This window comes from Parambassis ranga, chromosome 1 (assembly GCF_900634625.1).
Source record: "Parambassis ranga chromosome 1, fParRan2.1, whole genome shotgun sequence".
Classification (NCBI taxonomy): Eukaryota; Metazoa; Chordata; class Actinopteri; family Ambassidae; genus Parambassis; species Parambassis ranga.
In genome coordinates, this window is record NC_041022.1 from 20714910 (window position 1) to 20728451 (window position 13542).

Genomic DNA, 13542 nt, shown 5'->3' on the forward strand with positions numbered 1-13542 from the left:
TGAAATGTATGCAGTATGTATTTAATGACTTAGGCTGGCAATGAATGTCAAAGTACAATACTGTTGTATTGGTCAAGTTCATTTTGCTCATATCAGAATACTAAGTATGGTTAAATATGGTTCTCGCTCTTTTCTCAGGCCTCTGTGTTGTAAACAGAAAGGTCAGAGGCCATGGTCACATGCAATTCCCACGGAAACTGATTGACAGGTCTCTTGATGTCGCCCTGTTGCCCCCTGCTCTCCTTAATCATCAGCTGGATGTCCTCATCGTCAAGGATGCGGATAAGGTCACCCTCAGAGTCGCGGTAGTTCAGGGCGATGTCATCCACCTTGAAGACATTCCTGCCGGAGACAAGGGGATAGTGATTTTGATTACTGCTATCATCTCCATGGCAACAGATGCAAATGATTGAATGTAATAAATATATGTGTGTTGATCACATTTTTACTGCAACATAAGAAATAAAGAAGAAAAGAAATTGGTAAATTTATAAACTGAGAACACTCGTTCTCTCACTTTATTTCCTGAAATTCGATGGTATTATTACAGTAGCTTTGGGAAGGAGCCATATTACAACATCTGCAGATATGTTATTCCTTTTTGCTTATGGTATTCAACACAACCGCCCCTTGCCTCTCATATTGCTAACCATCTCCTCGCCACCCTCCCCCTCTCACACTCTCCTCACCCTCCCTGCCTCCCTTTATCAGTTCTAAGCCATATTAAAACTCAAGACCAGGGTCCCATCCATCCTACTCCAGGGCACAATAGGCCTGAACACAGAAAAACAATAATGAGCAGATAAGCGGCAGAAACTGATTATGAATGGGGAGGGCTAATCATCGTAGCGCTCACCTATCTAAATTGCTAGATAATGAGAGATAGAGGGAGCAGCAGAACGAAAGAGAAGGAGACAGAGGAGAACAGATATGATAGTGTAATGAGCATATGCATCCACTGATGGTGGTGTTGTCAGAGAGGAGGAAGAGGGGTGGGGGAGAGCCGCTGGTCCCCAGGTACTAATTTGACGAGTGGTGATGAGTGGCAACTGGAAATTGGCAGGTTTGCAATGCACCGGTGCAAATATGCTGCCCCTAAGGGTGGGACAGTGAATTAATGGATTTATACTCGTCCTTGTTTTGTTGTGGAATTGCCCTGCCGCCTCACATACAAGTGAAATGCTGAGTGTGCTCTCACAAAGGTCAGTAATCAGCTCAGTTCATCAGTACATCTCAGGAGGAAACAGCAGATATGGAAATCTGTGTTAACCAGAGAACAAAAGCTCAGATTTGTGATTTAATTTGGCAGCTTTTAAAGTCTAATTGAAATGAATGCAATAAATCATATTACACACAACAAAACGACTTTCGAATTCTCAATTAAAATGTATGAATTAAAAACTATTCATTGAGAAAAATAGAGAGGATGTTTTTGAATCAGAAAATGTGTAACTTGGTATAAAAAACATGGAAGACACCTTAAGAATATCAACAGAGGACATCACCAGGTGGGACATGAACCAATGTGTTGATCGTTAAAAAAGTGGCCATTCAGTCAGTTGCTGTTGTCGTTCTCTCATATATTAGGACTTTGGATCCAACTATGTTCCTGGTGTATTTAAAACATTCACATTTTTATTAATTTTCTGATAGAATAAGGATTTTTTTTCTTAACTTTCAGTTCAGTTTCAGTTGCAAACAAACAAGTGCAGTGGTAGAGAGGCTGGCTCTAAAAGTGAGTCGATCCAAGCTGACCTCCATGTTAAATCATCCATCTTTACAGCAGAAGTGTTTACAGTCTGATGTAAAAAAGTACAGAGGTAAATCTCTATACAGTATAACTCACTTGTTCAGATCATATTCAGTATCAGAATAATTCATAGTGACTGTTGGTTCAGGGCCATCTCAGATCAGGAGCTGCCTGCTTATGCGGCCGCACGTTCACCTCAGCTCTAATAACAGTCTTTGAATTACACGGCAGATTGGTGGACCGTGGTGCCATTAAAAACAGAAAGGGTCAGTATGTGATAAATCTGGATCCTCTACCTCTTTTACTTGTCTTCACAAGCTTTCATTAGATTTGCCATTATCACATTTTTTTGAAAGGTGTTAGGATTTGCTCACAGGTGTGAGGTTGCACAAAATCATTTCCCCAACAATCAGCCCCTTAACATTTTGCTAATGTTTACCCTTCTGGGTGTAAATGGAAGCACGCCTTTGTTTCCTCCTTTTCCTCTTGCACTAGATAAATAGATACGGTTTGTTTGTTTTTACCTCATGCGAGCCAGCAGGTCATAGTACGTTGGCTGGATGGTGAGGTCCTCTTGTACACACACATCTCTGTGTAAGAAGGATGACAAAAGCTCAGCACACACTCAACGCATCAATCTGAGGACACCTTGTTAACCCTTTAATGTCACACAGACCTGGTGTCCACTCCAGAGGGGGTGAGCAGGAAGCAGCGGAGACAGCTGTACGTGTAGCCTCCACCTTCACCCTCAGAGTCACTCTCTGGGAGGGGCTTGATGATCTTCACAAAGGATTCTGGGAAAATACCTGTCTGATTGTTCACCGTGCCCTGAAGAAACCCAGAAGAAGAAAAAGAAGAAGAAGAAGTAAAGATGTGATGAGAGAACACATAAAATCTCAGAGGAGGGAGCAATCAGGCGCTGACGAAAGACTGATCGTTTAAAGGAGAGAAACAGGAGAAAGCAGCATGGAGGCGCGTCTAGAGAGACGTTTTCCTGGCTAATTATTCTGTTCATATTATGTTGTTGATGTTAGAAGCACTCGATACAACTATACAGCCTTTTAATACACCCCTAGTGTCAGAGTGTGCTAGTCTGCACAAACACATGCAGAGGATTTCGTTTCACATTAACAGCAGACCAAGCAGCAGGTTTATGTAAAAAAATCCATCTGAACCAACGACTGTCCATATCAAACAGCAGTGATAACATCCATTTCTTTCTTTGGTTATAGTAGGTGGTGTTAATACACCTTATTGCTGAAGCAATGAACATAAGATCAAGAGAGCACAGTGTGTGGTTCCTACTTCAGCAGCATCTTGTCAGAGAAGACTACAGTCTTACACAAATCCACATAGGTATGAAGGTGTGATGATAGCCTACTTCTTCTAAAAGCCCTGATTCCTATGAGGTTCTGTGTAACAAACTTGTCATGTCATGTTTCCTGTCTGCAAGAAATGCCCCTCAACAGTGTTGTTTTGGCCACAGTGTTCACACAGCAGTTGAATCTGATCATGACAGTGTTGACATTTCTTCTTGTACACTGATTGGTGACTGCAGGTTGCTGTAGAATACGGTGTCTGAAGGACTAGTTTTCAAAGAATTCAGATTCAGATCTCTTAAAACTCCTGTGGTTCATGTAGTCTTTAGAAAGGATCTGGTTGAAATAAAATATGTTGATGAAGTCTGTATTTCACAGCATCCCTGCAGCTGCTGTGTTTCTCTTTGTCTCTGAAACATTTACCTTGATGCACCAGCGTGCCAGTTGGACTCGTCACGCTTTCCACCCACAGCCACTCTGTCCACTGACTAAATCAAAGGCACTCAGTCAACTTTTCACAAGTTGTAAGTGTTGCATTAACCTCACCCACCCTCCACAAACACAAAACACTTATTACTAGCATGGATGCAATGCTGCCAAAAAAAGAACAACACAGCATTTTGCAGTGTTGCATAAGGATTAACAAAAAATATGTGTTCTGCTCCGAGTTTTTTTGGATCCTTCTAGAGAGCCAGGGGCAGGTTAAGTTCATCCTCCTCCATGTTGATTCTAACTCTCTCCCTCTCCCACCGCAGCAGCTTCCACCTCCTCTCTCTCTCTCTCTCTCCCTCTCTCTCCCACTCTTTCTCAGAGCCTCAAACAGTTTTATTAAACACATATTCTGACCTAACTACTCTGACAGAGCACAATTTCTACAACAACAATTTGCCAGCATCTGTGTTGCAGCATTGCATTATTATATTGAGCAGCTATAATTAAAACATCCATTGTTGCGCCAACTTGCGCATACAAATCTTAAGTGTGTAATCAGGACACTTTGTTCATTGAATGAGGAAAGTGGAGCAGGGTGCTCCTGACACTGGTGGAGGTACTCTGTGGTCAGTGCAGTAGGTCTATGCTGCTGCTAAATATGGATGACACGCTTTATTGTACTCTAAAATTAACATGACTGCTTATGTCAAGGGCCTGTACTTCTTTTGCCAATTTGTAAGGCTAGTGTAATATCATATACATCATGAACAAAGCTCACCTCTCACCTCAGAAAACTACAGTGATGGAGGAACAGTGTGAACCAATGGCGCAAGACTCATCAACTCCAACCTAAAAATACATATTTGATTGTTCACTTCAACAGGAAATGTAACCTAGCTCCAGTATGATAGAGAACCGAGGTTGAACAATGAGGTCTAGCACACAGCTGGTTATCATCCCACACATGCAGGGCTGCTGTTATGTAGACACAAACACTCCATAGCTACACATTCTCAGACCAACATGACAGGTCCCCCCAAAACTTGACATTGCAGACAGTTTTGTATAAGAAGCTATTTGGGAAGTTGTCTTTGGAAACTGTCACACTTTCTATCACTATCACTAGCTTGGTTAGGTTAAAAAAAAAAAAACATCCCCCAATGCACTTTCTCATGTGCACTCCTTTACATGACCTCAGCGGGACGGGTTAAACGCCGGCTGATTCAATCGCCTTAGCTGATGAAAACATTACTGAGTAGCTGGTTATGGTTACATAAACTCATGTGTTTGCCGTTTCTCTTCATTGTCAGCTCTCTTTCATTGAGCCTATTCATTTTGCCCACCACTGTGTTCCTCTCCTTTTTTCTGCCTCCTTCCTTCATCTCTCACCCTCTCCTCTCTCCTTGGATCCCTCTCACACTCCACATCATTCTCTTCCTACATCCTCTTACATCTTCTCTCCCCCTCCACCTCTTCCAAATTTTTCATCCCTCCCTCTCACTCTCTGTCTGCCTTCCACTCTCCCACTCTTCCCCTGCCTGTCCTTCTCCACCTTTCTCTCTTTCTTCTTCCCTGACACTCTCTCTCTCTCTTTTTTTTTCTCTCCCACCTCCCTCTCCTGCTCTCTTCCTCTCTCCGTACTTACCTCTAGCCAGTCTGCGTTGACTCGTCGCAGCAGGAAGATCACCTCTCCCCTCTTCAGGTTCAACTCCGCCTTGCCATTGCCGCGAAAGTCAAACATCGCCTGAGAGACACACACACACAGAAGAAACACACGCAACTCAGTGAGAGAAGAACTGAACAACGGAAGACAGAGACGGGCGGTCTCAACACAAAGATTGAAAGATGACAGGTAAGACTTTTCACACACTTTACTTTGGTGGATGTGTGAGGGTAAGCGAGAGGAAGAGAGGCGGGCAAAAAGTGTGTGTGAGAGAGACAGATGTTAGAAAGGATTTCTTTTCAGCTTGAAGAAGCAAATATTTTTGCAAAAAAACTAAAGTTGGGAGTGTAAGATTACCTGCATGTGTGTGTAATGGGAATGTGGAGCTTTGGTATACTTGCTGATGATGGTGTCTCATGACACAATGTGTGTGTGCAAGTTAAGAGAAGAAAAAAAAGAACAGAAAACATGAAAAACAGCTGATGAGCACATCTGCAACTACTTAACTGTCAATCAGTCTAAATTGAAACAAGCATACATACATGCAATACAGCATGCATGTGCTAGTAGTTGTGCATCTAAACGTGGGAGGACATTGCAATTCAAAGGGAGCATAGCCTGTAACGCAAAGGGGTGTGTGTGTGTGTGTGTGTGCCAGGGTCAAACAGACGGATGATAATGATGCAGTGCTGAATATAAGTCTAACCTGGCCATCCATAAACAAGCATATGTGTTTCATCATGTTTGTCTTGTTTATATCCAAAGAAAGAAAGAAAGAAAGATTATTACTACAGTAGGAGGTTGTAAAACAAGAGAAGGTACAGCAAGACCAAAAAAAGAATAAGCAGCGTTAAAGCAGTGGGAGGTAGGTGAAGAAGAGGAGGCTGAGGCGGAGGAGGATGAGGAGGCAGAAGATGAGGAGATAAGAAAAGTTAAAGTTAAGCAGAGGCACACAAGATGCAGAGTGCTGGTAGATCACTTGTTTGTATGACAGTCCTTAGAGGACAATAGGACATGTAGAGGGACTCTGCTGTCTTTGGCCCACAGTGTTACACTATTCTATATTTTTAGGGGATGGAACTCTCAGTCTCCATATTATCCAGATCTCTGACATCACCATGTACTTGACTCAAATTCCTCAACTATTGCTGCAGGCACTGTTATGCACACAGTTGAGCCCTTCTCTAGACGGATCGTTTTGACTTTACCTCATGCTACATATTCAGATTTGTCAGTGATTATATCTCTGTCGGCTTAAGTTTAATCAGCAAAAGCTAGAATGCTAACATTTGCTTAGCATCAGCATTGTTATAGTGAGCTTATCGGCATGATATTAGAATATATTGCATAAATCTATGTATTTCAGAATAATAAAAAAATGCAGGATGGCATCCTTAAATTGCTAAAAATATAAATAAGTGCAGGTTTAAAATCAAATTAAACAATACAAACTTTAACCACTAGGGGCAGGAAAGACATTAGTTAACTAAACAGAGATTAATACTAAATGGGAATTAATTGAAACCATATAGACAGATCTCTGCAAAAACTGGGCTGGAACATTAAAAGTCTTAAGGATTATACCTCTAAAGTGACTGTTAGTGTGTGTGTGTGTGTGTGTGTGTGTGTGTGTGTGAATGAATGGGTTTGTGTGTGTGTACGTTGCAAAGAAATGTGTGTCCACAGAAAATGAGACACAGCCTGGTGGCAGATTAATGAAGCTGGGGAGAGAGGGAGCTGGCTGGATTAACAATCCGCTGAGATTACCCTGACCCTGAGGACAAATACACACACACACAGAACGGAAGAAAGACACACACTTACACACTCTTTGAATCCAGGGCTGCTATTTTTAATGCATTATTCCAGACCCTGGTTTATTATAGTGTTGACCCGCCGCTGGCTGTAATTTATAGATGATGTGAAAATGTGTTGGAGGTGATAAGCCACTATCTCCAACACAAACACCAAATATGATGTGACAAAGCAAATCCCCCTCTCTCTACCTCCTTTCATCTTTCAATTTCTCCTCCGAACCTCACCATCTTTGTTCTACTTCTTATCCTTTTTTGTTGTCATTTCCCTTTTGTCTCTATTCCTGTCTGCGACAAGATGTTCCTTTCTTTTATATATCAAACACCACAAGATATTCCCAACTAATCAATTAATTGACTTGATAAGTGGACTTAACTGTTGTTTATTTTTGTTATTTTTTTTGTTTTTTCCTGTAAAAAAAATAAATTCTGCATTCACTGAAATCCGTTAAGTCCTTGGCACTTCAATCTCAGCGTGAACACTGGGCCTCACTATAGAATCAACACCATCACAGTTGTTCTCTCCCTCAGTTCAATCCCAGTCTAATGTCTTGGTAGAATTTGCAGGCAACATATGTGCAAAGTGGAATTGATCACAGAAGAAGCACAGGCACCAGTTTCTCTCCCACAGCAACATCAATAAGCAGACATGGCTTTCGTCCTTACAAATCTCTCTCCAGATGTCACCCTGCATTGTAGCCTCCTCGGATGCATTTCAGTAATTTGGCCAGCCATGCAAAGGAGGACAAATAACATAACGTTCTGTCTCCTACACTGGTTTTTTTTTTATCCTGGCAGGTATTTAGTGTTGTGTCCTCAGAATGTAGCCACACAACCCTTGGGTTCAATCAGCCACAGGAGCAATCATCCAGTACAATTAGTCTCGCACTGACCCTGCCTTAATGAGCTTGTTAAACCCTCAGCTCGTTAGTCTGGCAATAGGGAGGTGGAGATGAGAATTGGGTTTCTCGCTCTCTCTCTTCCTGACACTGACAATTAATGAAAGTGTATTTTTTTTTTTTTAAATAGATGGCCCATTTCTGCAAAGACCTGTTAGCACATCCGATTTTCTGCATGAATCTATAAAATCTGGTGTGGCTTTATTTGATGACAAAACCTTCCCTTAAAATCGTGCACTTTGGCAGGATGAGACCTCAGTTTGTTCTCTGGGTGGAAGGGCTGGACAGTTGAACACATTGGCTGCTGTTTGTTTTCTGTCATTTTGCTAATCTGACGGCCTGCCTCCTTTAGACTACAACTCAGTATACTATTGACCTATAAATCATCATTTAAAGGACACCTTGATTCATTTAGTAAATGTTGTCATTAATAATTCCCAACTCTAAACAATTAGGTTTAAATCTAACAGTGGTACGAGCACTCGTAACACGGACATAGGACACTGTTTGTCCATGTATTTAGTCCAATTAAAGCCCTACTAATTGTTACTACTGCACCTGATCCTGCAGACTGTTTATTTGGAATCAGGTGGACAAAACAAATCTACTCCATATTCTAAAATCTAAGCATCTAGCTCAGAGTGGACATGCTGCATTTGAAAACACCTGGCTGTGAAAAGTAGTCTAATGTGAGTGATGGGACTGAAATGAACAGTAATTGTTGTGAGGCATAGAGTCTGCACTGCAGTACTGGGTGAGATCTTCTTATGTGAGCAGTAAGCAGGATAAAAACACAATAGACAGTTGCTAATGCATACCATCAGTCATCATCTTATCCTAACCAAAACACATGCACTGAGGTGAACTAGTCAAAATCTAAATCATTTCATTTGATCTTATAAGCACAGCTATCAACACTACTTAATCTATAGTTATCTTATCATCGATGACTTTTCTACCGCACAATTTCACTTTTATAATAAGGTGGAAAATTAAGGTGGCTGTACATCCTGTTCATCCCAAGCCATTTGCGTTTTCTTTACTCAGGCAGCTCTTTATCTAAAATAGGATCTAATTTCTGCATTAATGGCTCTCGGTGCAAAGAAGATGGGCTGAGACCCAGTCGATTAGAACCTGCTTAATTTTCAATTTTCTCACTTTTTTTCCTCCTTTTGCCTCTGCAATGTACTCTCTGCCTCTTTTCTGCCCTTTATCTATTCCTGCTCCTTCATCTGTTCCAATTTTTCACATCAGACAAACCAACCCTCCAGCTTGTGCATCGTTAAAAAATCACGCTAAGCGAGAGCAGCCTGTCCCATTGACCTTGTTTGAAGCTCATAGTATCACAGCCAACAACAATTACTCATCACACCGTTTGGGGCTAAGCCTGAGCTAATACTAAGTGGAGTGCAATGAAGTGTTGTAGCTTATACCAACTCTGCTGTGACAAATGCCTGCGGCTCTCCTCTTATCCATCAGGCTCAGGCCGGCCATTGATCACTGTTTGGACAGAGTTTAACAGCCACTTTCTGGTGCAGAGAACACACACACACACACAGCAGGACGTGCACAAAAACAGAGATGAAGATGCAGTTTTCCAAAGAGAAAGAGAGAGAGAGAGTAAGAGCTAAAATAAATGTTGAGTAGGTTGGCAGCTTCATGAGTAGAGTACACCAATGTTTTACTTCTGTGTGGGAGAGAGGGGAGGAGGGGAGAGTAGTTTAGTGTGGCATATGTGTGTGTGTGTGTGTGAGCTGCAACTTTTCTCTGTGTTGTGGAGCAAGGTGAGAAAAAGTTAAATGCTTCTGCAAAGAGATAAAGCACAGTTCAAGAACCAAAACACTTCAGCTGCATATGTATACTCACTGTGCTGTGCAGGCTGTGCACTGTGCTGACACAGCCACTTATACAACCGAGCAAAGGTGCACCAGACAACCTCACACACACACACACAATGTAAAAAAAAAGTAAAACCGTACAGTATCTGTCCAAAGACTTACAGAGTACAATAATAAAAGAAAGCAAAAAGCAGCAAATTGTCACATTTGATAATGTTATTGTCTCAAATCAGATTTGTCTGTACCTAAAACATGCAGTGCAAAATATTAACCACAAGAGGGTCAAGGGGGGCTAGATAACCTATCCTGGCTATCAGTGGTCGATTGGAAGTGCATAGTAGAGGGACAGACAAGCAGTCACACAAAGTATGGCCAGTTTAGCTAACATGCACATCTACAGAAGGTTGGAGAGGACACAGCACCACGCTGAAAGGTTTGAACCAAGAGCCTTCTTGCTGTGAGGCACAGTGCTAACCACTGCACCGCCATGTAATCACTAACTATTACGAAATTCAAAAAAGAAAAAAGAAGACGGCAGTCAAGAAAGTGAATATTTTTTTTACGTAAAGCCATATCATGGTGTAAGCGCATATTAACAGGCACTGGTTAGCCAGCATCACCAACATGTGTGTAGAACACATGATCCTGACGGGGATAGGAAGTAGTATCTTCTTAGTTCAGGGTTACATAACTTTGCATAGACACTCATTTTTTTGCAGTGCAGATTTGTACACACCAGACGTCATCCACCAGGCTGACTGTACTATCAACATTACTACTCCTACACAAACATCATTACACATAGTTCTACACATAGACTCATTTTAAAAATAGAATAGAGTATTAGCATGTTTATAGGTGGACACTCTTAGTGGCGGCCATATAGAGTGTTAGACCTTTAAAATAATGACCTTTTGAGTTTGTGAGGTGAGGACTTCTCAGCGTTTCCTCACTGTTGGAAGGTTTAGATATTGTTTTATTATTATGAGGGAACCCTGAGACAGTAGTCTCACAAGTAAGGCCTGTGTGAGTGTGTGCGAGTGTGTGTGAGTGTACAAGGTCAGTGTTGGATTGTGCTGACGGTACCAAGAGCAAAAAACCTCCATCGAGAGTTTAATTGACAGGTCATTACTACTTATCCTCTGACCGGATTCTGTTCCCGCACTGCACACCTGAACCACATCAGCTTCTAGGTAAAATGACGAAAAAATATAAACAGCGTTTCTCTGCTTTTTTTCACAGCTCCTGTAAGGAGGGTGTGAATGGAATATAAATGGGAGGATATAAAGGAGGGGGGGGGGGTGGGATACAGTTGCAACCTTGGAAAGAGAGAGAGAGAGAGACAAGAGACAGAAAGGACACACATAAGGGATGTTTAAGAGCAGGAGAGCAGGAAGAGCAGAATATGATGAGGGAGGCTAATATGAAAAGAGATGGATACAGAAATTAAAAAATGAAGTCAAGCGAGGAGATAACTATTGATGGGGTCAATGGAGTCACGCTGATTTGTCACTTCAGTCAATATGTTTGTGTGCATGGCTTTGGCCGGGACTTTATTAGTTACAGCTACATGTGTGTGTCATGAGTTTCAGTCACGCCGAGGGTGCTGACAGAATAATATGGAATCAGGGTGATGTAGTGCATTCTGCGTGGTTGTTGGACTAAGAGGTTGTTACTCTGTGGGTGGCCATGGTGATTGTAACCAAAGCAACAACAGAATATGTAACTACTGTACACATACTGTACCTCAGCTCTGGGGGAGGAAAAGAGGTCCATCTTTGGTGGTTTGACTGTTTTCCTACAAGACAAGGGAGGACAGAGAAAAGTCAAGAACAACGATGTGAAGTTAGACTGTTTCAGGATTTGTCTGAAAATGTCTAATATGTTGTCTTCTAATGATACTGTCAGAATCTAAATTGTATTTTTTACCCAGCACAGGTTATGTCACCTCATCGGCTTTTGGCTGAATTGCTCAAAGTGGCCTTTAGTTGGTGAATCGTAACATATTTTTTATATATATATATTGTAGAAGCAGTCGGAGGTAATGTAAAACAAAATGCTTGGAGAAACCCCCAAAATGTAGTGAACACAGAGTGTACAGACTTGATATTGTTTTTTGTCATTTTTAGGCACTAAATGACAAGCTAGCTGGTTAAGCACAGGAGTAGTGGGTCCTCAGCAGTCACCTTTCTGCATAAAATAACACCCAACACCACCACGTGCTGTAATAAGATGTGACATGACCTTGGTGGCGGATAGGTTGAGGGTGTCTCATTAAATTGCTAGTTAAATGAGACTGAATGAACTAGTTAAATGCTTTGTTATTGAAAAGTTCTTGAACTATGGCCCCATTTTTTTCCTTCTACAATATAATCATGGGGACAGTCTTCAGTGTCACTCATAGTGGTTTGATATGGTGGCAAGGTAACAAACAGAGACCCAAATATAGTCACCCCACATAAGTCTGAAACATCTCAGCTCCCCATGGGTCATAAATCATAAATAATAACACAGGTATTTCCTCTCTGTTATTTGTGTTATGCAAAAACAAAATGCATGAATACCACAGGTACCTGTATGTAAGAGAAAAGTATTACTTCAAGAGAGCAAGTAAACCGGTGCTGATTCTTCTTAAAGGTTTCTTTGAAACCTAGTGTGTGGTTCCACTGAAATGGGATGACACATGAGGCAATACCCAAGAAAGGAAATGCCAGTGTTTCTTCAAATTTCCCATCACAGTGACTACATGCTCATATAAATAAAGGCAGGGGAAGCAGTAAGCCTCTACCTTTGCATAATTTCCTGTTGGGAGATTCACCATTTGGCACATCTGCTGCTGCTGTAACCCAACCAAGGGGAAATAGGCCAATCAGAAGCCTGAACAGTCATTATGAATGAGGAAGCAGACCATAGTAAGGGTAACAAGAAGAAAGTGGATTTTCCTCAATGCTAAATGTATATATCTTTGCCTCACTTCCCATTCATGATGTACATTAATTTACAGTTTGAGGTCGTCTTAACTATTTTGTTTAACCTTTGGCTTGAACAGCTTGAATTTTTTCAAAACTGGAAAATTTGGAGTGTTCTAAACCTTCTAAAGTACTTGTCAGTGATTGTTCAGCTTATGTTGTATCTCTGCTGATTTTTGAAAGCCTCCCCATTAAGAAGGTGTTACTTCTAGAAGCTGTCAAATGTTGAGGTTGTGGCTTATCATATTGTTATCAACAAATACAAAAGTGTTGTCCATACCTTTTCTTTTCTTTTCCTGCATAACTGAATTTGTTGTCTAAACAACCTTCACTATTCAATTTACTGAGCTAATCACTGATGAGACAGCTTTGAGATGAAAACATTTGAAACATTTTCTCTTTTATCTTGCACAAGGACATTCATAACTCCAGTGAAAGAGTTATGAGTCACTAAGAGAGGACCCATGTTAACCTTAAAGTAAAGCACAAGTATAATAGATGAGCTGTAATATTAGGTTTAAAGTGAGGTCGTTGCTGTTCCTACAATCCTGCTCTAACAACGTTTATTTTATCAAAAATGTTTTGTATGTGTCTTTTTTTTGTTATAGGAATACATGCAAATCAATTTATGGCTCAATAAACCATCAACGCCCAACATTATAATTACACTAAAGCTGGGGACACACTACATGATTTTTCATGCAATTTTACACCACTGCCCCTGTCGGGGCAAAGTCTGCACCAGTCTGCACTATAGGGTCAGTCGTCATGTGTGGTCGGCACTTAAATCTGTTAGTTTGTGATGGGGTAGATACATGAATCTGCAAGTGTGTGAGGGGAACAGACCTGACCTGACCT

General features: G+C 41.2%; 2 protein-coding genes across 2 annotated transcripts in view; one reads left to right on the top strand and one right to left on the bottom strand.

The window, feature by feature from the left end:
- Positions 1 to 13542, bottom strand: part of ncf4 (neutrophil cytosolic factor 4) — a 21080-nt gene continuing 7538 nt past the window's right edge. The window contains exons 6-10 of the mRNA XM_028401715.1: positions 11462 to 11513; positions 5147 to 5245; positions 2427 to 2578; positions 2275 to 2340; positions 1 to 342 (exon numbers count right to left, since the gene is read on the bottom strand). Of these exons, the coding sequence (XP_028257516.1) occupies positions 135 to 342; positions 2275 to 2340; positions 2427 to 2578; positions 5147 to 5245; positions 11462 to 11513 (577 nt within the window). The 3' untranslated portion in view covers positions 1 to 134. The remainder of the gene's footprint in view (positions 343 to 2274; positions 2341 to 2426; positions 2579 to 5146; positions 5246 to 11461; positions 11514 to 13542) is intronic.
- pvalb7 (parvalbumin 7) overlaps positions 5162 to 13542 on the top strand; it is a 24842-nt gene continuing 16461 nt past the window's right edge. The window contains exon 1 of the mRNA XM_028401739.1: positions 5162 to 5353. Within this exon, the coding sequence (XP_028257540.1) occupies positions 5347 to 5353 (7 nt within the window). The 5' untranslated portion in view covers positions 5162 to 5346. The remainder of the gene's footprint in view (positions 5354 to 13542) is intronic.